The sequence below is a fragment of the Ornithodoros turicata genome, chromosome 1 (genome assembly GCF_037126465.1).
Source record: "Ornithodoros turicata isolate Travis chromosome 1, ASM3712646v1, whole genome shotgun sequence".
Taxonomy (NCBI): domain Eukaryota; kingdom Metazoa; phylum Arthropoda; class Arachnida; order Ixodida; family Argasidae; genus Ornithodoros; species Ornithodoros turicata.
Window position 1 is genome coordinate 201,367,024 of NC_088201.1, and position 25,534 is coordinate 201,392,557.

A 25,534-nucleotide genomic window follows, 5' to 3' on the forward strand; every position below is an offset into this window, starting at 1 on the left:
ATTGCTTTTCACTTGAAGACAGAAGTCAAAAGTTTGTTTGGAAAATTCAATTTTGTCCCACGCGATGCCACCATTGTGCAACAAAAAATTCACAGTGCGCCTATCTATCATGACCAAATTTTTCTTTTCATCCTGTCTGTAGCCTAAAGGGTCTGTCTACAGCACATCAAATTTTTTAGGCAAGTTGTTGGCGAGGTTCAAGCTCTAGTCGAGCTCTAGTTCAGGCTCAATCTAGTCCGTTTTGTGTCATCATACGGAATGTTGCACTCAATATGGAGCTTTCTGGCGCTCTTAATCAACTTAATTTTTTTTCAGACAAACAAAAGGCTACACAGCACTGCCATGCAGGAGCCTCTTGTGCTCAAGGTGGTCTAAAGCCAGAGTAAGAAATCACTATAATGCAGTAAGAAATAGCCTTGTAGGGGACGCCCAAACCCACGTGCGACAGCATCACCCTTGAGAGGCAGATTCCCCTCTTCCGGTTTCCCGAACCGTACTGTGTAGATAATCGGAAAAGGGTGTGCTTCCCTTAACGCACTGATGGCTTCAACATAATTTTCCCCCATTCAACTGAAACATAAAATGTAGCAGCTTGCTTGATTTGAGATGGACTAAACTAGCTTGCCCTGAGAAAGACCCAATCAATGCGAGCCAAACACACCAAGCATCTGAACACAGGGTGTCTACCAAATTGCTGCATTCAAATTCCCTGATTTTTCCAGGTTTCCACAGACTATATCAAGCGAATTTCGTGACAAAAACAAAGGGAACTTGGTGCCTGCTCGTATGTTTTGATACCAGATCCCTCATAAAACAGACAATTCATTAAGTATTAGTGAGGCTACCCTATTTTTCTGCGTCAGAGCTTGTCATACTGGCGAGCTGATACCCACAGTGATGTTGCTGCGGCAGCGCCGCTCAACCACCGGTCGGCACTCTCGATTCGCCGTGCAGCATCACGACATTGATTTTTTCTGACTTCAGCTGCTTTTTGGCCGAATTCCCTGACAATTCCCTGTTTCCCAGGTTGGTAGACACCCTGGAACATTGCGCTGTCTCCCCCTCTCCCCTTGAGACATTTTCCTCCAGGATGCCCACTCTGTAATACTGTCAAAATATTACACATGTTCATGTGTGTGCTGCTTCCTAACAGGGTTGCAAATCTACTGTTGAATTTCTTATCATATGGACGTGTACCCTGCATGCTTTAACACACTCAGCAAATTTAAGAAGAATCACTAGTTCATCTATCGTCAATTCAGCTCAAGAGGAATGGGACATGGTGTGATTGAACGATATTTAGAAATTCACTCTGCAATTGAACCTCTGTATGCAATATGGGGATGAGTCGACATAGCCCCCTTTTACTATTTTTGCTGCGATGACATCTACGTAGCAGTAAGTACTTGCCAACGAAAATTTAGGACCGCATTGCCCGCTACAGGAGTGTAAGAAACGCGAAATGCACGTGTGTCAATGGGACGGACAATCAAATCAGGCCCCGTTTCCTGGTTTGGGACCTTTTGCCTTATCCCATGAATGCATACAGAGGTTCAATTATGAAGCTCTTTTTCAAAGCAAAATTATTTTAAGGCTGATCTAAAGCACACAATATCGATAACTGCAATCACGCAACACTGGAACATTATTACCTCGCTGTCATTCTGTTGTGCAGTTGCTGGTTCTATGATGTCTGGGACCTCACGACCAGTTTTTGAAATTTTACGAATGAGCGCACTCCGTGTCTCTGAAATTAAGGGAACAGAACGATCAATGATGAGCAGTATGCATATGGCAAAGGAATTAGTCCTTATTTTGGTTGATGTTGACACCCTAGAAGTCAGCTTCAACTGGCAGGAAAGCATAAAGAGACCTATCTGACTGAGGCCTCCCGGTATGAGGCCAACACGGTGAATATCGACCCAACCAAAAGAAAAGCATTTCCCTCCACATTCATAAGTGCACAAAGACGGCACTTTCTTTTCACTCAAAAGTCGCTAAAAAATCACACACTCCATTTATATTTTTATTTTGCACTTCAGGCATCGGATCTAACTCGCGTTTCAGTTCTATCTTGGTCGAACACTAGTACAAGAGGAACAAAGGCGACGTAGACGCGGACAAGGAGTTAGAACAGTTTGTACATTTATGCTCTAACTCCTTGTCCGCGTCCATTGCTGCAGTAAGCCGATATGGACTCCAACACTAGCACACACGTTACTACCGTATAGTAAATCCCATATCCCTCAAACTTTCAGCAACAGAAATAACGGTTGACCTTCCACAAAACATGATTCCCTGCGTTACGTTGAGGTAACCTACCGGAAAGCGAAATCAGCGTGCACGGACGCGCGCCCATTGACTGCGAACTCCAGGCTTCTTTTGAATAAGAAACACACCAGTGCACCATTATCTCTTGCAAGGGGAGATTTGTATGGCCTCTAAGGCACTGAAGGATTTAAAACTTGTCCGAGTGCATGAAACAAAGCGAAGACATACAATTGCCCTATAAACAGAATACCGCGAGGATAATACTCGGTCAGTGAAACTACACTCACCTCCGAGAAGCAAGATTTTCGCCTTGTAGTATTTTTCAAACATCCCATCGGAGGAACGCCAATAGGCCAGTTTTTCACTGGCGTCGAAGTCGTCACATGAATTCGGGTTGAAATTCTTCACTAGTGAAACCGGTAAAATTACCTTAACACCATCCACAGCGTACTCTACTAGAGCGTAAAACATATCAGTTGCGTCGACGGGGCCGGGCAAAACCCGAGAAATCCACGCACACGCAATACGAAAGTAGCGGGCAACGAGAGAACCTACACACATGCACATGCCGTTCACCCTACACCACGACCAGCGGCCACCTGACGGTGCGGTGCTTCACAACGTCACCTTCACCGCCACCCTTGTCAGATTTTAATAACGGTGATAAACAAAAATCCCAGTACGTCAGTTGATCTATTTCCGATAAATAAAGTACACCGAAGTTTAAATCAAAATATATACAACCGTTACAGATGTTGTGCTATCCAGGGCTGTCGCAAGCTATTTACATGCCATTCAAAGGTGCAGCACTCAAAAACGGTTCGTTGCGACAAAAGTAATGTATATTACATTGTACGCGAAGTTTTTTTTGTCCAGTATGCAGAAGGAAAATAATAGCTAATAGCACAGATGGCACGTCAAGGAGAAGGACAATCGTCACGGCCAACAACTGCTTGCACATGATTGCACAATCGTAATCTAACTCGTTTGCGTGCATCTCGCTGTGTAAGTGGATAGATAAACAACAATGTGAATTGAATTTCTATGTCATGTGGCCCACGATGCCTCTTCATCACAATGTGGTTGCGAAGCGTTGATTGTGGAAGCGACGGAAATTGAAATTGAATGCTGCTTAGACTGTAAAAGCATCACTAGGAATGGAACAGCCACGTGAAAAGCGGCGTCGTATGAAGTATCTGGAGCCTGGTGAAGTGTTTAGTGTGCCGAGGTCTACTGTACGTGCGCGATTACAACGGAATGTTGACAATGTTGGGAATGTTTCTGGCAGCCAGTCTCAGCTTTCACACACCTCGTATCCAAGCACGTCGAACCCGTCACCGTTCGCCCAACACTCCCAGAGCTTTGAAGGTATACGTTCCGAATTGGGGGCAGAATCCGACGCGCATTCAAGCGAAAATGCAGATATGTGTGCAGAAGATCCTAATCGTCAGCATACTTCTGAGAGAGTGCTCAGTGAGGGTGATTATGAAGGCGCTTATGCCGAGGGACACTCCCACTCTGCCATCCCAAGGTATGACGAAGACCCCTTAACGGATGCTTCCGAAGAAATCATAGGTGGGTTCCTTGGAGATATCGCAGAACGTCTTGGTGAAAGCTCGGGCGATGAACTGCTGCAAAGCCTCAGCGAAGGCTTCACATCTCCACATGGAGTTGTTGATGTTGGCTCTGTAGCATCAAGCCTTGTCAGTGAATTTGAAGGTGCAACACTGCCAAATGGAACTGTGACTAAAGCAGCAGCACTTGCCTTGATAATGAGTTTCATTACGTCTCATGGATTGACATGGGATGCCCTTGACAACTTACTGCGCATCATCAATGTACTTTTTGGTTCTGACGTCCTACCACGAACAAAGCATTTAATGCGGAAGCTCTGGGCATGCAAGCTCGAAAATGCTCATCATTATTATTACTGTGACCTTTGCGAGTGCCTTTTAGATATGCAACGCGGACATGATACGCTCACCTGTGGCACTTGTCACACTTCGTTTACAGTTTCGGAACTGAAGGCAAATGGACACTTTTTCAAAATTCTTGACTTGCCCAGCCAAGTGAGACACGTCATCACGAAGTCATCGGACAGACTGTTTGCAAATCTTGAACGGCTGAACCAAGAATCTTCCAGTGACATGTCAGACATCAGTGATATCACGAATGGAAGCATCTACAAGACCCTGAAACGTAACGGTTCTCTAAAATGGGGTGATCTCACCATGACATTTAATACGGATGGCAGTCCAGTATTTAAATCATCAAAGTCTTCCGTGTGGCCTTTGCAGTTCGTGATTAATGAGGTTCCGACTTCTGAGCGTTTCTCGATCACCTGCCTCGCTGGACTATGGTTCGGGAAGAAACATCCAAACATGGCACTGTTCCTTGGAAAGTTTGTTGATCACTTGGAGCGCATGCCGCCGCTACTTTGGTCACACAACAACTCAACTGTATCCTCAAACGTCTACGCAATCTGCTGCTGCGTCGATGCTCCTGCACGTGCTGCTGTGCAAAACCAAGTCTTGTTCAGTGGCTTCTTCAGTTGCCCTTGGTGTGTGGTTCGTGGTGAATACGCTGATGGTAAGTTTTTCACATTTGACTAATGTTGTATGAGTATTCATCACAAAAATGGCACTGAACATGGAGTGTTTACTTATACATTATAGGTGCCGTGCGATTTCCAAGCAGTGAGCCTGGTGAAGAGAGGGTACCAGAAAGAGTTATACGTGATATGGAACTCGCTGTGGAATGTGCAACACAAATTAATGGCTTCAAAGGTCCCTCTCCATTGATCAACCTCAGAAATTATGACATTGTATGGGGACAGGCTACAGAGTACATGCATTCCGTTCTGTTGGGTGTGGCAAGGCAGCTTACTGAGTACATTCTGGACTCCTCAAACTCTACAGAACGCTTCTACATTGGTAGGTTCTTGACAAATTATGATGTCCATGTATTCCTCGAGTCTAGCGCACAGTCGAAGCGCATATATTTAGGTTGCAAGTTACAAAGGTTCTTTGGATAACCCGTTTATTGTTCTGTGAAATTATGCACGGGATACACTTGGACATTTTATCTTTAGGAGCTGATTGTGCAAGCTTGTGAATAAAAAGTATGCAGTGTTACTTTCAGCAGCACGCCTGTTTTTATGTTAAATGTTTTAAAACATTTTTGTAACCATTGCTGTAAGGCCATCGCTCGTTCGAACATATGAACCTGCAAAGCATTTTAATAGGGCATTCTCTTCGAGCATGGAAGATGCAGATCAGATTAGTTCTTTGTACTTTTTTGACAAAAGTCATGTACAGATTTCGAAAAGTTGGCATATAGATTAGCAGTTGCAAGAGGGTCTTACAATTCACGACTGTTCATAACAAACACATACTCATTAACAGGCAGTCCCAGCAGTACACAGATCTTGAACAAGCGGTTGAAAGTGATAAAGCCGCCACACTGCATAACAAGACTACCTCGCTCACTATCTGAACGTTGCCACTGGAAGGCCAATGAGTGGAGGAATTGGCTCCTGTACTACAGTGCTCCCTGTCTGGATGGTGTGCTCCCTCAACGCAACTGGAGTCACTGGTGCCTGCTTGTACGTGCCATTTGGATGTTGAATACTACAGTGGTCCCACAGCAAGCAATAACAAATTCAGGTAATCCAGAGAGTATAAGTTCCCATGATTTTTATGCAGTGCATGGAAATAGATTGCAGTTAGCCACTACACACAGATGCAACGCCCAGAAGTGTTTGAGGTGCTATGACAAAATAATTGAACTTGTCACACTCAAACTGCTTCAATGGGATAGACTCATACACCACAGTCGACCTAAATGGAATACAAAAATGGCACGTTCTAAATTTAGCAGAATTTAAACAACCCTTGTTTAAAGTAGAAGCACATTTAAATAGGGAGGTCATCGTACAAGAAATCACGTTTATGCATGAAATGTAATGAAACAGCATGTAACTCAAGCAGCGCATAGGAACTATGTGGAGGATCACGCGCTTTTTTAGCGAGTTTCAGAGTTATGGAAGGACACGTCCTATAATCCAATAACCCAACATCCTATAATTCACCACCATAGAATGCGATCAGCTCTCAGATGCCATGGTTGAAACTGCTGAAAAAAATATCACTATAGCATGGATCCTGTGATGTAAACATCTGTTGTACTTCCTGTATATAAGTGTTGACTTCAGTCTCAGTGTCCAAATTTTACTATACATATCTGAACGTTTTAAAATTAATTTTTAAGTATTATTAAAGAAGAAGTCTGGTAAGGTAATGGTAAAACTAGATGTCATTATGCAACTGCTTTTCATTAAAATATGGTGCAACCAAGAAACACCCTGTACAGCATGGCACATGAAAACAATATCAGTTATTGTTCAAAGTCATGCAAATTGTACATACTAGAATGTCCTTCTGAAGAAGAATCAATCTGAATAATCACTCTTGGTTCTGCTTTCATATGCATCAATGAAAAAATCACACATCAATCAGTGCTAATGGAATGCATAACTGACTGCAAAGATATGACCTCTGACGTAATGACCATTACACACAAAGTGTATTGTTTTACTGCTCAGAGATCACTGCTGTTGAATAGGAATATATTAAGATATAATATTGCATATTCTGCAATAACAACTGCTTTGGTTCTCTTTTCTCTTTGTTTTCTAGAAAGCCTTCTGAAGAAGTTTGTTGATCAGGCCCAGAGACTCTACGGCTCAAGGATGATGACATTTAATATGCACCAGCTCTTGCACCTTCCGAGGTCCGTCAGTAAACTTGGCCCTTTGTGGGCACACTCAGCCTTTGTTTTTGAGTCTGGAAATGGACGAGTGGTGAGCTGCATCAATGCTGCCAAGGGTGCCCCCCATCAAGTTCTAGAACGTGTTGCTGTGATGCAAGAGGTTGAGCTACTCTGTCAAATCTTGCCTTTGCCACAAGAGGCTGAAGCTTTATGCCAGCGGATGCTTGGTTACCCAAGGACACAAGCAGCTACAAGAACTCAAGGTACCAGTCTTCTTGGCCGGGGTAGACGTGTGCACAGCCTCTCAGCTGAGGAAACAAGAGCGCTTGAAAGAGTAGGCTGCTGTGTACCTGTGCACGCAACTGAGTATCTCCGACTCATTTATAGCCACACTGTGTACACAAGTGAGCAGTACCGCAGAGCTAAAAGGAGCAACAGTACAGCGATTCTGACACGCAACAGTGATTTCTACATCATCAGCCGCATACTTGAAGTTACCTCAGAAGGGCTAAAGACATGTATCCTGCTCTGTAAGAGACTAATACCAACAGAAGAAGATGTTCGTTACCCCAGCCATATTGTGCAGTGCTTCGTTTCTTCAAGTGGTGCTCTAGTAGCACTTCCTGTAACAGATTTGTCTGCTGTATGTATGCTGCTAGATTTTAGGCACGATGACAGAATGTACGTGTGCACACTAGCAAATGACATTGAACGTGACTGAGAGCTTTTTAAGGTTCATTTAATTCACTGGAGGCATAAATTGCAGTACAACTTCTGTATAGCGAAGCTACATATCTTGAAGATATGGATATTGGAAAAACGGCAAAAAAAAAAAAAATAAAAAGCAGTTCATGTGGTACTGGCTCTAGCAAAAGGAAATTCCTGTCAAATCAGACAACTAGACTTCTGGTTAAGTCCTTTAAAACTAACTCGCACGACAAAGCAGAACGCTATACAATGTCAACCTCTTCGCTAGTTCACAAAAGTTAGCACACAGTCCAAAGCTACAGTGTCACAATCCATAAATTTATTTCTGTTCACAACATCCTTTGTACATATAAGAGCTTGAAGCTTTCTATCAGTTGGTTTGAGTGCTGCGCAATGTAGGAATTCAGTTTCATATGCAGTGTGAAGAAAAATTGACATTGACATTTTACATGACATGACATTTACATTTGACAATTTTATACGCAGTCTTAGATTAGATACTTTTTTGTAATTAACCTTTGTTTAACATCATGCATAGAGAATGAATTATGCAAATGCAAAATGTGTAACATCTATGCACACACAACTACATGCATGTCCTGTTAGCATCATTTTTGGTTGTGTATCTTAAGAGAAACTGAACAAAATCTGGAAGCATCACATATCCCCTTTTTCCATATAACAGTGCACACACATGATTTCCATGCAGGCAAAAAAAAAGAAACAGTTTTCTCAAGTCGGGCATTGATGGTGATGCCAGATAGTGCAAAGCTGTCTTTGTGCAGTGGAGCGGCCTAGATTGGGTGTAACATGTTGCTAATCGAGCAGTCTTGAAAATAATGTCCTACGTGGTCAGCATAATGTGACTTCTTGGTGCGCACGTTTTTACGATTACAATGATCGGTAGCACTGACACGGTCAAATGACATGGTCACGTGAGGTATATGAAGTACATATGTTTTTCTAGTGGAAGTCGAAAGTTAATTTCTGGATCATAGCAAAATTTAAGCTATACCTTCTGTATGTGTGTAAAAAAGGGGTTTCTTACCCTCCTATAGAAAGTCAATAAATTGCAATACGGTTCTAAATTTTCTTTGACAGGTACATACTGGTACGCTGATGTCATGCAACAGATATACTAAAAAAGGGGATAGTCGACTTATCCCCCTTTTTGCTTACAGAGGTTCAATTCTTGTTAACATCACTTGGCTGAAAGTGCTTCATGACTATGTCCTGTTTATCGAAGTGGTACTTGATAGCATAATAAGGTGCTCTTTTGCCATAACTATGACTGTACTCCAGTGTACTCCTTGCACCCCACGGCCTGCCCTGTCCCCAATTTTGGTATCAAGATCATTTATTTCAAGTAATAAACACAGCAGCATGTGGCACACGGATCAAATGCACTACTGGCACAACATAATTCAAGGGCAGGGCTGCAGAACTACTTAGAGGCAATCTCAGAAAAGCGCGTCACAAGCAGTTGGGGCATCTGCGATATCGTGATGACCTTACTTTACTTATCAAAGATATGACAAGGTTATTTGTACTACTTTGTGAATGCAGAACACGTGCAAATGTACGGAAACGATTTAAGAATAAACTTTATTGTACTTTACGAGTGTGGGCCGGCCCTATATTATCTGGGCTCGCGGGTGGGCTATACATGTGTGCTGTGTTAAATGCGAGGGAAATGTTTATTTTATACATAGGCTTCCGACTTTTCGGATTTATCCGACAAGCTCCCTTCGATGATTTTTGCAAACAAATCTGATTCATCTGACAAACTTTTCCCCGTTTCCTTCGTCCTTCCCCCCCCCCCCCCCCCCGCTTATTTTTCGACTTCAAACTGACCCACAACCAAAAATGGGTCAGAAGTGGTAGCCGATCTTCAGGGTCGCTGGACACATCAATGGCCCAAAAGGAGGGGGGTGCACACACTTGACCCATCTGTTCTATGCATCCTTGACCCTCGTAACTCTACTTGACCCCGGGATTGGGCTAGTTTGGCACAGTACAGTTCTGTGTTCTTCATAGCTGCTACTTATTTGGAGTCTGTGCACCATTCACACTTTGTGCCAATACGCTTGTTTGTACTTCAATAGCCCTTGGTAACATCCGTGCGCTATATCGTGTGATCTCAGTCACTCTTTTGCACTTCTTCTCTTGCATTGCCTCTGCGATGACTATTGCGAAATACTCCGAATTTCGGAAAAGTTGAGAACTCCGATATACAGCCTCGGAATTTTCCAAAATGAAAACTCCGGAAAGATGGAACCCTATATATTTCTACAGGACATATTGCTACAAATATTACTTTGCATTAAGCATCTTCTACTGCCCAAACTGTGCTTGCATGATTAAGTTTGCTGAGACAGTAGCTAAAATTCACTAACATATGCATTGCGACAATAATTTAACAAAAGAGGACGCTGGTATCTCTCACATGTACTGATATTTTCCAATACCAGCACTGGTACGAACTGAATACATCAGTTTCTGGTATGACTCATGTTCCTAACAAGTAACCATACCAGGTGCATGTGCCGCAGGTATATGGTCATGGCAATGCTGATACAGCTACATCGGTTTCTGGCATGACTGGTGTATCTGACAAGTTGTCAAACCAGGATGCAGGCACTGCTGACATATGGTCATGTCAGCATGTCTGTTGTCTTGGTGCAGTGCAAACCAGAAACTGGCATTTCTGGTTTTGATATTTATCAGCAAAAACAGAAACTGGTATAGTCATACCAGTTCTGGCATAATTTCAAACCAGGCTTTTTCAACAGGGATGTTGCAGTGTTTGTGGTAATTACTCCCTTTCTACTTTCAGTCAAGCTCAACTGGCCCCAAAGCCTGCAAAGCAAAACGAGCAGCCAATAAAAGGCTGTTGCAGGAAATTGCTGCTGGGGCATCATCATCATCATCCGATTCTTATGATGACGTTGTGCCGAAGAAGCTACTTAAGGAAAACGACGAAAAGGTGAAAATACTTCAAAGAAGATGCAGGGAGCTTGAGCAACTGCTAAATGAGGAACGACAGTATTCCAGGAGATTCCATGATGCTCTCCTCCGCAGACTTGGTGAGTTTATTAATCTGGCATTCAGACAGATTCTTTGTCACCTTCTGTAGGTTTCATAACACTGTTAACATGTGCATGTAACAAGCGTTATGATGTGTCCTGTATTGTACCACATTGGGTAGTCAAAAACAACATTATCACGTTTGAGACAGTTGTCCTGAGAAGCAGTAGATTTGGTGGAGTAGAAAACCGTTGAAACTTACTCCTGAAGTTGATGAGCACATATGGAGACAAACAAGAACATAGGGCCGGGTCATCAATTCATGGTTTTACGGTATATTTCCCCGAATTGAAGTGTGGACAGTTCAGGTAAAACCCAACAGATACCTGGAACACCGTACTTCAGCCAAACACATGCAAGTACTGCGCAGTTGAGTTGTTGCCAGAACTGGACAAAAAGCCGATCGCTTTCATTAGCACATTGCATTGAAACGGTAGATCAAGCTCAAAACAGAAGCAGCTGAATGCGAGCAGAGTCTGCAGGCCACTATGATAGGGCGTGCTTGTTTGTCGAAGAGAACGGGAGAAGTAAGCAGAGGGTATAATCCATGACTTGGTGCATGCACTAAGCTATGACGCAATAAGGTGAGAACGTGTGGACGGTGAGCTCGGAAAGTTTTTCTTTGAATTTACCCACTACATTAAAGAAGAGGTCCCAATGACGTGGAACAATCATTTAGGAAGCTTAGGTACTCGCGGAATCCACGTGGGTCAACAATGAGCAACGAGTTCTCGAACATAAGTGCGATGCTTTTTGTAAATAAGGGTGTGTCATAAGTGTCATGTGTATGCTGTTGCGTTCTGAAGTCAAAAGCACAACATGCTCTAAACTTTTGCAATGAAAGGGAGATTTCTTTAGCAAAGCGCAATTTCTTTCCCAAATCCAGCACAGCTAAGTAATTTTCATCCGAATTTGCATTAATATGAAGCACAACGTTTATTTTCCTTTTGCGAACCAAATAAATAAATGCAGCCCGAAAATCTCATGTTCTACCTATTCAGTGGTCCACACAAGTATTTTGTTCACACAGGACATACAAACAGTCTAGGTTATCATCATAAAATAGGTACTGTTGTGTTCCCTTCACTTTTCTCCAGTCGATGACATACTTTATAGAAGAGAGGTGTGACTTGTCTTTTAATATATTGGAAATTGGTGGGTCTTGACATGTGACACTATTCGCAAGGATGCTAGGCACCATAATTCTTTGCCAATTTGGGCTAATTTTTCTATGAAACACGCATCACAAAACTAAGACAAGTCACACGCACAGTGATTGAGATTGGTTAAGAGAAAGGAGCACTCAACCTATCCATGTAATAAGCTACTACGTACAGCATATAATGACTTGCTAATTTGGTGCTTTCAGAAGCACTCCCCTACAGAACTGCTTCAGAAGCGGAATTGCTTTTTGTTACTCCCGGGACAAGGCAAGGCTCTAGGTCTCGTGCTGACGTTGGTGGATCAGGTATATTCAGCTTCCTCATTCCTTTCTGTCGGAATGCTTTGTTTTATTCGTTTTGTCGTTATTGTAAGACATCCTGTAAAGGGGCTAAATTAACTATGATTGCTGCAGAAGCTGCTCGGCCACCACCATTGCCACCACAGAGGCCTGGGGCGGAATCAGCCATTTCACGCAAGCTGTGCAGACCAAACTGAGAGTGCTGTTTGCCAGGGTGAGTGGAGTGAGTGCCTCAATGCACCTGGTAAGCGTGTATTTCCACGCAAGTCTAACCATGCCCAAGATGCTTAGCATTCTGCGTTTCCGCAAAATTTCTTTCCTTTATTGCGAGACATCCTGTAATGGGGCTCAGAACAACTATTTTTGCAGAACCGGCTCAGCCACCACAGAGCTGTGGAATGCAGCCTGCGACACCTCAACCACACTACACAAGCCCAGCATTTACAGGTGTGGACAGCCAGGTTCCCACGTCTGAAGCGCCTGCAGAATTTGGATTGGTGGTGCCTGTCACTGCAGACTGTCCCATCCCCATTGAAGGTACTTTTCCCTATTGGTGGCATGATTGGAAACATACAGGATGTTTTGTTTGAGGTGTAACAACTTGCTCTAGCCACTAACCATTTGAAGTGTCAACACAGAGTAGCGTTTCCTAGCCTTTGCCTTGTGACACCGAAAAGGGGTACTTTATGCTGATTGCGGCCACGTACAAGTCGAAATGCATCTTGGCCAAGTTTTCGAGTAGGGCATGCTTAGCAGGCGGGGTAATAAATGTGCATATAGGATGGAAACCTTTGCAACAGGTTTATTCAATGCATTTGCCTCACTTCCTGCTGCAGTACCCACCATCCATCCCTTACTGCCGCCAAGATCTAAATGTGTGTTAGTTCAAAAATGTCGATGTAATCGTCAACCACTAACCCAAATGGCAAGTAAGACAGCATCAAGTGCTTTTTACGTGCTTGTATCGTGCGAGAGACCACCTTATTTTTTGACACTGTGTACAATTATTGGCAAATTTTTCATCCTGGGGACATATGAAGCATCATGTGAGCCTATTGTGTACATCCATTGTCACATGAATCTTTGCAGACAACTCTTGTGTCCACGTGGCAGAACTCCAGTCATCTTTCTCACCATTAGTTTTGTTGTAATGTTGTATGTCAACATGGTATACTTTACAACATTCTGGCTTTCTAACTTACATCTTCCCGCTCATTGCACAGGTTTTACATCCCAGTGCGGTGCTCCTGAGGTGGCTACAAACCTGGTTGGGATAGAAAGGCAGCTGTTCTTGGCCCCGCCAGACACTCCTCTTTTTGCAACATGGAATGGCAAGGTGTGTACTGGCAAGATGCATTAATAGCTAGGCTGGTTGTACGCGGTGCAGAACAGGTTGCACAGTGTAAATCAGCAAAGGTTGATAGCTTGCTCTTTCAACCACTTAGAACATCAATTTTTGATTGTAGGTGCACTTTGGAGGGTCTGTCTATGCGGAAAAGGACAAGGTTGAGCACATATTCAAGGCCAAGACAGATTCCCTGTGTTGTAGGGAGCTGATGCGGGCTGTTTGGGAACCTTCGGAGCTAGTGGACCGCAGTGCAAGTGGGCAGGCGTCCAGGAGGTTCTTAAAGGAAGGCAGGGCACCAAAAACCCTGTCTGACCCCAAGAAAGCTTGAGGCTGTTGAAAGTAAGCTTTTTGTTGTTGTCCTCTTTATTTTATCTGCTTTCCTCCATCTGTGATGTGATGACTGATGCTAAAAGCATAGAAGACTTCTTGAGCTTGCAAAGATGTATTACAAGACACACATGCTAAATTTAGCTTTCAGCTCCCTTACGCATCCCTTGTCTTCTTAACATTCTCTTCCTAATTTGTCGTAATTATTTCAAATGCCTTCAAGAAATATGTCAGGGATAAGGTCGAGAAAGAGATGCCCAAAGACGCCGCAGAACCAGCAATACAGGCACGGGTGTGCCTGTTCCGGAAATATGTTGGAAACATGTTGAACGACATTAATAAAAAGAAGCCATAAGATGTACATTGTCTGCTGTCTCCTTATACACACGCCTCACAGGGCCATTCTTATATTTCACCACATTTGCATGTATGGCCTGTCCTCATGTAAGACCCTATTACATATAGGTCATATATCAAATAAGACCTTATTTGCATATAGGTCATATATCAAATAGGATCCTGTTTGTTCCATATTGTATAGGATCCTGTTTGCAAAAGGTTGTTTCATAAAAGATCCGGTGTCATAATCTTATGTGAATACCAAAAGGAATTTCCAACAGGGCTGTCTGTTTTCTGTTGCGAATCATCTCTATCGCGGGATGCTTGCACATTGCTCTTCTACATACCATGATTTTGCAGTAAGATTATGGACTTTGGATAAAAAGATTACACAACACTGCTCAGGTATTTTTGTCTAGTGAACAGCACCCACTAAAATATATGAATGTGCCATTGCCGACAGTAATAAACAAAGTGCAACAAATGTATTATAGAATGCAGGTATTTTAGGTTGCATGCCAATCCAGTACCATGCACTATCCCCTGTGAAGTTGTGACAAATAAATAGTTTCCATTTTTCTTGGCTATCAGAACACAAACAGGGAATTAATAAGAGTAGACAATGTTGGCATGAATTCTGGACTATGCTTCAATCACACATTCACAGATGGTAAAGGCACCTTCCTCAATGAACGTTGATAACAGTGAAACTTCTAAAACGTTATCAGAGATAACATCAGCTTCTACGTGTCTCAAATAATTGTATGCCCAACTGTACACTACTAGACATGTGACGCTGAATAAGAGGCACTCTATTTATATTGTGACACCCAATTACGCGGCACGATGTATCACTGACAGAGGTGTATATAGCATACCGCTAACTCTCACCGTAACGTCACTGCGCCAGAAGCACGCAGCAAGAGGTGCCGCATCTACTAAGCGGCAAAAAGACAGTTATTGTGTCCGGCGCGCAATACCGCTAAGAGCACGCCGCAAATGCGTGTCGCGTGACATGGGAGGCCTACCTCGATTCTAGTACCTGACACTTTCCTTTCGATCGGGGAAGAAAATGGCTCCAGATGCCACTTCTCTCCCGGAACCGAGCGGAAAGTGTTAGGCCGTAGAATGAAGACATGCCTTCCATGTCACGCGTTCGCTGATGCACGCATTGTCATATACTCTGTGGCAAGACACAGAGCATATTTCTGTGCTACAGAACAAGAATCGCACACAGCACATGCAGGACATAGATAGAGTAGACACAGGACATAGACTAGAGTTACCAAAAGCAGAAAAGCTAAAGCTGCTAAGTTAAAAACGTGCATAACAGGATGTTGAAAGACAATTGTATTGTGATTGATGAAAAGTACAAGTTGAGACAAAAAACAAAAACAACTATACTACAAAAAATTACGCAATACAAAAAAAAACATGGGACATGCAGCTCTCGTGCGCTAAACAAATTTGCCATAACCAAGAGTGACACGTTCAACGTCAAGCTCAATAAAATTGATTTCCGGAATTTAACTCTTAAACTGCCCAAGTTGACCCCACTTTTTGTTACAGAAACACCACGGACATTCCATATTTTCCAAACAGTATCACCTATTATCTGTAAGCCACGCAAAATAATTTGACTAAAATAGCGAAAATTGCCCACTTTGCTGTCAGCCTTTAGGGCGACGTTTGATGTCATTGGCTAAATAGCGAATTTCCCCATTTTATTTCAGTTATGTCAGCCAATCACCCCACTCTCCCAGAGAGTAGTTATGTTGTCTTGTGCTTACCGACGACTCCTCCTGTCTTCGCCATACAAAGTGAAGTTGGCCTGGAACATTTGAGATCTCACCTCAAGAATTAAGTTAACTACAATTTAAATTTAGAAAAAAAAGACACGCTTTAACGATGGCAAATTTACCTGTGACAAAGAAGTTATTGTCATCATGTCATTCTGCTGTTTTCTCTTCAGGAACAATGTGAAATGAAAAGAAAGCTTCACAAATACCACATACAGATCGCAGTATCAAGATACATATCACTGGGGGGAACAAATTACTGAAGGCACCGCCAACTTTGGTTATTGCACCGCTTCACGAATATGCGACAAAAGTATGGAGATGGTCCAACGTTCACTGACAAAAGATGCGATATTAATAGCATGATACAGCGTGTCTCAAGATAACCGGACATAGGGCTTCGCAGGGAGCGATGAACGGAAACCTGAGGTCATCTTTGTGATACTAGACTTAAAAATTGAGCGCGATATCAAAGTAAACGCCTGTTTGTAACTCAAGTATCACAAAGATTGCCTCAGGTTTTGCGTCGTCTTTCTTGCGACACCCTGTACACACTAAAAAGAAAACTCACAAGTGGAAAATAAAAGAGAAGGAATATGTGCTCTTTTGATACTGTTATAGAGCTATACAACAAACAATGAATCGAGTAAAACTAGTGTGGGGTTAAGTACTTAAGTACAATGGTAAAAATAGAAGGGACAAAATAGTGACAATGGTAAAAATGACCTCACGTGACCAACGCCTCTCACGTCAGGAAAGGAAAGCACAAATGTGTTGGACATGGACTCATTTACAGAGTACAAAGTGCATGTATTGAGTTCCACAAGCTGCCTCATCACTTTCTTTGCTGCTTTTTTTCCTCCACGAAAAAAAGAGAAAAGAACCTGAAGGAACTTGCATATCACATTTTTACTTTTTCGCGAGAGCTTCGGTGTTCAACCGAAGCTCTCGCGAAAAAGTAAAAAGGTGGTATACAAGTTCCAAGCTGCGGTTGGATTCAAAGCCGTTTGTAGCATACCCAACATTTGTTCAAATGCTGCAGGGTATGTGATGTTTGTAATGTAATATATCGCGAGGCACATTATCAATGCGTGCTCAAATGTCGCTGTGTCGTCCAGCCAGATCTATTGCCCATTATTGTAAAGTTCTTTGTAGCCTGGAGCCCAAAATATCATTGGTCCTGGACAGACGTCCAACTCACGCTGCCCCAGACAGGAGATATTCATTTGTCTTAGCGCGGGACAGACGAGGACCGGCACAGACACACCACAGCGATAGTAACAACAGGGATTTCATGAAAAGACAGGAGCAAGAATACAAAAGAAGCGATACCGTCACGCAAATGAACACGATACGTGACCGAACTGAACGTGTTCTACACATTACTCCTTACAACTCCTTATCTGAGAGTCCGATACAGGAATTTCTGACACAGGTGACGACGACGCGGTTCATCTGGGATACTTAAAGGATGCGCCATTAAAAACTGACCAGCGCGCTTCACAAAGAGAGCAATAAACGAAAGCCGGACACTATCTATTCGGTACTTTTGTTGGAAATGAAATGTTGGAAAAAGTAGCACCTGTTTGTAACTCAAGTACCACACATATATCGTCCGGTTTCCAATAATCACACGCTTGTGAAGCGCGCTGGTCAGTTTTTGCACCCTGCATATGATCTCACGCGTGCACATATCAATCTAACATGCCAAACTACAGCAATTCTGGAACAGAGGGGAGAAGCCGCATCATTTAATCAATACAGCCGCCTGTTTGGTCTGCGTAGCATCAACCGCAAGACAGCAGTATCCTCACAACATCAACAGCACATTGCGTGGGGCTTGTGTGCTTTACCCCACACCCACCGTCCTTTCCATGGACCATCGCAGGTAAATTCTGTACAATCTTAGGTGCAGAAAAGACCACACTCCCACTAATCCCGGAACACAATCTTTTTTAGATCAGCTAAAGCACTGGAGCCACCATGTTCAGTGCGCTGTTGATGTTGCACACAGGACACCACTATCCTGCGGTAGATGTTGGATGGACGGACATGTCTCGATTAGCTCGTTGTATGTAGCCATTGATGGTGTTATTTCTAGGATATTTTGTTTCTTCCTGTATTCGTAAGTCTCATTTAGTAGGACTTTGGGACTGAAATGCCTACAATTCCTACGATCACCTCTCATGTGTGGTATTTTTCTGCAATACATTTTCTGTTTCCTATGCGATCATAATAGTAGAATAAAGGAAATAATTGTGGGATAGTGATTCAATAACAGGTCCCCTGTCTAGAGCATACGCGTCCTTGAGCCACGCAGCTGCATGCCCAGGTGATGATGTCATACCACGACTCTATTGTTTCAGGTGGACCTTGTCCAGAGGAGATGGGTTGGACATTAGTGGAGAAAAACAGTGTAGGCCTGAGACAATAGCATGACGTCATGACCAAGGAGCAAAGCCTGCAGAGGGCCAAGGATTTACTTCTCTCTTGGACACTGGCAGTGTGGACGCGTTAATTCTGTTCCTAGCAATTGCGTTGGCCATTAGTGGAAGAGCGTAGCTTCGGTGGGTTTCTGTTTGCCTCAGATGGCGTGCGGATGTGTGGTTCGTCACTGGTGAATGGTGTGTGACGATTGTGGTGGATTTTGTGATGAGTGGATTTACAATGAGGGAATGCAGTGTACGTGTTCGATGATGGTGAGTGTCTTTTTCACTCTGTGCAAGTGTGTTTCTCTGTTTGCTTTCCTCTGTTGCCCAGCGCTAATGCGATTTTCCCCCGTGTAATAGCGCTCCTGACATGCCCCGACCTGCATGCTTTCCTCTGTTGACGCATCTAGGTTTGTATCTTTTTTTTTGGGTGAGAAAGATTCATGTTAATCGTTCTTGTCTTGACGATGACGCTAGTGCTGCCCTGAATGGGAATAGTGCTAGAAGGATTCTTAATAATTTTACAATTAAATTAGTTCAGAAAGTAACCGCAAAAGGGACAGATGCATGACTTTATTCAGGAGAACAAAGCATTACAATTCAGTTCTGTGCCTGGCTCTCGGATGGAATGGACGTATCGTTTTGCGCTCCTGTGACTGCCGCTGTGGTGGGGTGATTTGTTGTGTAACTAATGCTTTCGCTCGTGATAACTTTGTCCCCGCTTTGTTTGTGGCTTTCATGCCCGTGCATGTCGGGCGCTGGTTGCTGTTGTCCAGGCATCCTCGCCATTTCCGTAAAAGCTGCCTTGGGAATGAGAGCAGCGCTGGCGTGATTCTTAATAATTTTGTCATGAAATTAGTTGAGAAAGTAACCCCTAGGGGGTGCAGATTCGTGACTTTATGGAGGAGCAAAAAGCATTACGATTCAGTTCTGTGCCTGGCTGTTGGATGGAATGGACATATCGTTCTGCGCTCCTGTGATTGCCATTGTGATGGCCTCATTTGTTGTGTAACTAATTATTTTTGTTGTTAGCTTTGATAGTTAGCATATTTACTCTGGCTTTCACCGCAGTTGGCATTCCTCTGTATTATGAGTTTGTTTCTTGCATGTCCAGAGCTCTCCTAACCTGCCCAGACATGCCATGATGACATCACAGCTGATGTCACAGGATGTCCTGAACTAGTGGTCACAGCTGTGATGCTTTCCAACCTGCCTCTGTGCTCTGTCGCCCTGCGATGGTCAGCGGCCGTTCCGGACCGCTTTCTTTAAGATGGTGTCGTTGATCTTCAACTAAACTCATTCTCTCCACTCTATCTCTATCTATTTTTTTTTCTTTTTTATGGGCACGAGTTGTGCACAACGCTCAGCTGGTCTGGACAGGAGTTAGATGCTCCCCAATTAGTGTGGTGGCTCCCTGAGGGTGCTGATTAATGTGGGGTCCCAATTAGCTCTAATTAATAAATTAATCGTATTCAGGCCAGTTGAGCGTTTTGCACAGCTCGTGTCCAGTACTTACTACTAGACTTACAACTGACGAGTTCAGGAAGTACACAGGCAACTGAGCTATAGGAGGGTCCGCCTGCTGTCGAATGTCACAGTGAGCAGGAGCCCAATCCTCTGGCTGTCCATTAAGGCAGGGTCCATTCCACATTGTTCTTGTAGCAGCCCCAGCATCATCTTCGTCATCATCATCTTCGTTCAGCATCTCGCGCCCGTGTAGCCACGGAAAATAAATCAGTTGGGCTCTCGCCGTCAAACCAGCCGGTTCTCTTTCTCTCTCCTTGAGTGCCAACAACTGGTGACCCGAACGTTCCGTGACCGAACATTCTAGAACCTTGGCCCGTGCTCTGCTATGCCTCTCGGGGATCCGTAAGCCAGCTCTGCTCCATCCCCGACGTCTTCGCATGCTGGCGTCGCCGTGGAGCTGCCCCCGTATGTCGACCGAAATCCAGCTGTCTGGTTTCTTATTATTTTCTATTATCAGGTCTGGAAGTTCAAAATTAAGATGTTGTTGACCCGGGAAGGAACGTGGACGTACGTGGACGGACCTACTCCACAGACACCTTCTGGAGACTGGACGGCTGGCGATGAGAAAGCGCAGAGCACGATTTGCCTCAGCGTTGAGCACAATCAGATTGTGCACATCTGTAATTGCGGCTCAGCGAAGGCGATGTGGCAAGAGCTACGCAAGGTTCATGAGCGAGCAAACCTTAGCAATAAGCTCTACCTGCTAAGGAAGCTCTACCAATCCAAGTTAGCGGAGGACGAAGACATGCAAGGCTATATAAGGCGTACCTTGGAGTTAGTCGAGCGGAGAGCTACTCCCGGAGAGCTACGAGGCGCTCGTGACCGCCCTGGACGCACGGCCCGACGACGACCTGACGCTGGAGTACGTCAAAGGAAAACTCGTGGACGAGTATATGAAAAAGCGAGCATCAAGTAGTTCAACGTCTGGTTCGGGAACTGCGCTTCAAACGAAGAGAGACGACAGTAGGAAACCTTCGTCCGGCGGGAGGCATTGCTACTACTGCAAGGAGGTAGGCCACTTGAAGTGGAACTGCCCCCGTTTGAAAGGGCGCAGGAAGCCTCGGCAGCGCGCTAAGGTAGCAGCGTCCGACCGCTCGTCATCCTCCGAAACTGCATTTGTCGCCGCTCCCGAATTGCCAGGTAGACCATGGTACGTTGACTCTGGCGCTACCAGCCACATGTGTAACGACAAGGATTTCTTCACGGAGAATTATCGTCAGTCAGCAGAAACTGTTACCGTGGCGAATGGTCAGAGAATTTCTTCACATGGAATCGGTGATGGCATTCTACAGTGTCGCATTTCTGACTCCAAGTGCAAGTCGGTCAAGGTGAAGAATGTACTCTACGTACCCTCCCTCGAGAGTAATCTTCTGTCTGTCAAGCGCCTCACGCAACAAGGCAACGTGGTGACATTTCAAGGAGACCACTGTATCGTCACTAGAAGGCAGGAGGTGTTGGCTAAGGCAAGAGTGGAAAATGGCCTCTATCGCTTGTCCACTTTGAGTACTACGGCTGCCAATGTCTCTCGGACGTCTAGTCACCGAGAGTGCGTACACGTATGGCACCTTCGTCTCGGGCATAGAGACGCAGTAGCAGTCAAGTGTTTACAGCAGGAGGATTTGGCAGATGGGATCCTGATCGGTGACTGCGACCAATTGGTAAAATGTAACAGCTGTATCAAAGGAAAGATGAAGAGGGCATCCTTCCCTAAAGAGACTTCGCGAGCGGGAGCTGTTCTGCAGCTTGTCCACACGGATGTCTGCGGCCCCATGAGGACTCTAACGCCTAGCAAAAACAAGTACTTCCTCACTTTCATCGACGATTTTTCACGATACACTGTCCTGTACCTGCTGAAATCTAAGGACGAGGTATCTGCAAAGCTGGAGGAGTACTTGGCCCTGATGAACACGAAGTTTGGGCGTCATCCGCAGATAATTCGCGCCGATAATGGGACAGAGTACACCAGTGGCAAGACACAGGCCCTTCTGCGCAAGTACGGTGTAACATTCCAGACATCAGTTCCGTACAACCCAGAGCAGAATGGGGTCGCCGAGAGAAAGAACAGGACACTCTGTGAGAGCGCAAGGAGTATGCTTTTCGGGGCAGGCCTTCCAAAGTTATATTGGGGCGAAGCTGTTACGACTGCCTGCTACCTTCAGAACTGGCTGCCTAGCAAAGCGGTATCGAAAACTCCTTACGAAATCTGGACTGGCAAGAAGCCCCACCTGGAACACTTGCGCATGTTTGGGAGCACGGCCTATCTTCATGTTCCGAAGGAGAAGCGAGACAAATGGACGCTCGGGCTCTTGAGGGTGTGCTAGTGGGCTTCAGCGAGACGCAGAAGGGGTACCGGGTGCTTCTTAAAGGTAGTCACAGTGTCAAAGTGACACGCAGTGTGATCGTTGACGAAAGCCCGATCATGGAAGCGTTCTGTGGAGAATCACCCGCTTTCCGGCGTCCGGGCACACAGCGTTCGGAGCAGTCGTCTTCTGGTGACGTTGAAGTGGAGCTGCCTAGCTTTTGCCCTCCTAGCTTGCCCTTGCGCGGTGACAGCGTTGGAGATGTTCCGGTGACTGACAGCGTTGTACCAGGGTCCGGTGCGGATGTTCAGATGGCAGATGGAGTTGCTCCTGCAGCTGATGGGGATGGTCCCATTCAACCACGGCGTTCGAGTCGGAGCAACAAAGGAGTACCTCCGGACCGTCTTTCTTATGAAGCCTGCGCGGCATCCGCGCCCGATCCAGTTAGCTGGAAGGACATGCAGAAGTTGCCAGCTGCTGACAAGGACAAATGGATAAAGGCTGCTGTCGATGAGATCCATTCGCTTCACCAGCTCAACACCTGGGTTCTTGCACAGTTACCGGAGGGCAAGCAGCCCTTCGGCTGCAAGTGGATTTTTAAAACTAAACGGGACAAAGATGGCAACGTTGAGCGTTACAAGGCAAGACTGGTCGCTCAGGGGTTCTCCCAGCGGTTTGGAGAGGACTATGATGCCACGTTTGCTCCAGTCGCGAAGCTCACCACACTGCGGATTCTTTTAACAGTGGCAGCTGCCGAGAACCTGAAAGTTCGTCATTTCGACGTAAAAACCGCATTTTTGAATGGCAAAATCGAAGAAGACATTTATATGCAGCAACCGGAAGGGTTCATCGCTTCAGGGGAGGAACATCTCGTGTGTAAGCTTCAGAAGTCGTTGTATGGACTTAAACAGACTGCCAGGGCATGGAACATCAAAGCCAATCAAGTACTACTTGGAGCGGGCTTCACACGGAGCCAGGCAGACCCCTGTTTGTACACCCAAGTAGTGAACGGATCCCGGCTATACGTACTTGTATACGTGGACGACATGCTAATTTGTCATCGAGACAATCCTACCATAACAGGAATTTGGCATCAGTTGATTAGGCACTTTGAGCTGAAGGACCTTGGGCACGTCTGCCACTACCTTGGTATCGAGATAGAGAGACCACGTCACGACTGTTTCCTGCTACATCAGAAGAACAAAATAGATGCATTGCTGGAGAAATATAACCTCAGTACTGCTAAGATCAGCTTCACACCAACGGATCCAGACTATCTGAAGTTTACGGGGGAAGAAGACCTACTGCCCAGCAACGATCTGTATCGGAAAGCAGTCGGAGAGCTGCTGTATCTGAGCACGACGACACGGCCTGATATCGCCTGCGCAACTGGCATACTTTGTCGTCGAGTGAGCAGTCCGCGTCAGCGAGATTGGGGGGCCATGAAGAAGCTGTTCAGGTACCTGATGCATACTCGGGACTTTAAGCTGACCCTTACAGGTCGACAAAGCTTGGATTTGACAGGATATGTCCACGCAGACTGGGCCGGCAACGTCACTGACCGCAAGTCAACAAGTGGCTACATCATCCTGCTTGGAGACAGCCCGGTCACTTGGTCCAGCAGAAAACAGTCATCTGTTGCTCTGTCGAGCACCGAAGCAGAGTACATTTCCGCGGCTTATGCTTCACAGGAAGTTTTGTGGCTGCGTCCATTGTTGGAAGATTTCGGACTAGTCATTGATCAACCGACACCTATGTTCGAGGATAATCAGGGCTGCATTAAGCTTGCCCTTAGTGAAGGGATCAACGCCAGGACAAAGCACATCGATGTCCGTCACCATCACTTACGTGGTCTAGTAGCACGCAACATCATCAACTTTCAGTACCGCGAGTCCGCCGACAACATCGCGGACGTGTTGACGAAACCTTTACCACGACCGAGACTGGAGGCGTTAAGGCAACGGATGGGGCTCATCGAGGGATAACCTGTCGAGGGGGGGGGGGGGTGTTAGAAGAAGTCGACATGCTAACCTCGTTGCGTGCGCACCCATTCTGGCGCACCTGCCCCACTTTCAGAATAAACCCGCCCCGTGCACACACACTGTTGCTGCCTCCCAGGTTTACTGCTTTCTCACACCATCTCATTTCAGCTCTTACTCCCTCTGCTGCGACTGAAGTCTACGACATACTGGCAAGTCCCTCCCCTTCTACGCCGTATCACCAGCTAAAGCAAGCTCTTCTCCAGCGAACAACATTATCAAGCCGCTCACGCCTGCAACAGCTTCTCTCAACAGAAGAGCTGGGTGATCGCAGGCCCTCTCAGTTACTGCGGCGCATGCGACAGCTGCTCGGCGATCAATCAGCTTCCGTGGACGATGCCCTTCTTCGTGATCTCTTTCTCCAGCGGCTCCTACAGAATGTACAAATCGTCAAGGCCACAGCGGCTGACATGACCCTCGACCAGCTGGACACTCTTGGTGACGCGGTTATGGAGGTGGCCAATACAGCTGTAGCTGCTGTGTTCCCTGCATTGCCCCCTTCGGAACCTGACCGACCTCAACCGCGCCAGCTCCCGCTGTCCACCATTGACGACCTTTGTCGCGAGTTCCGCTCCCTGGCCGCGCTCATAGCCGCTTCGCACGCGTCAAGACCAAAAAAACATATCCGACGGCAACGTCGCGACCGACGTGGCCTAAGGCCAAGACGGTCCCCTTCCACCAACCGTTCCGCCAGCCGAGACCGCAGCCCTGCACTCTGCTGGTACCACCGCCGCTTCGGTGCTGACGCACACCACTGCTTCCTACCTTGCTCATGGCAACAACACGGAAACCAGTCGGTAGACCATTGATGGCGACCAATGGCCCAGGCTCTTCCCCCAGTCGCCTCTTCTGCGTCTGCGTGCAAGCTTCTGCCCGACGTTACCTCATTGACACTGGAGCGGATGTCAGCGTAATCCTCGCAAGCCGTACAGACCGTCGACAACAATCCCCCCCAGTGCTTCCCCACGCCACACCCCTCAACGACGTGTCCGTTGGGCCTCTCCGCTGCTTCATCTCATCAACCGCTCCCCTGGAGAGGGGGGGGGGAGCCATGTAGCAGCCCCAGCAGCGCCATCATCATCTTCGTTCAGCATCTCGCGCCCGCGTAGCCGCGAAAAATAAATCAGT

General features: G+C 45.6%; 1 protein-coding gene across 1 annotated transcript; it reads left to right on the plus strand.

Moving 5' to 3' along the window:
- Positions 1–24,390: 24,390 nt before the first annotated feature.
- Positions 24,391–25,215, plus strand: LOC135393482 (uncharacterized). The gene has a single exon (XM_064623897.1). It carries the CDS (start codon positions 24,391–24,393, stop codon positions 25,213–25,215), a length of 825 nt encoding a protein of 274 aa, XP_064479967.1.
- Positions 25,216–25,534: the final 319 nt, after the last annotated feature.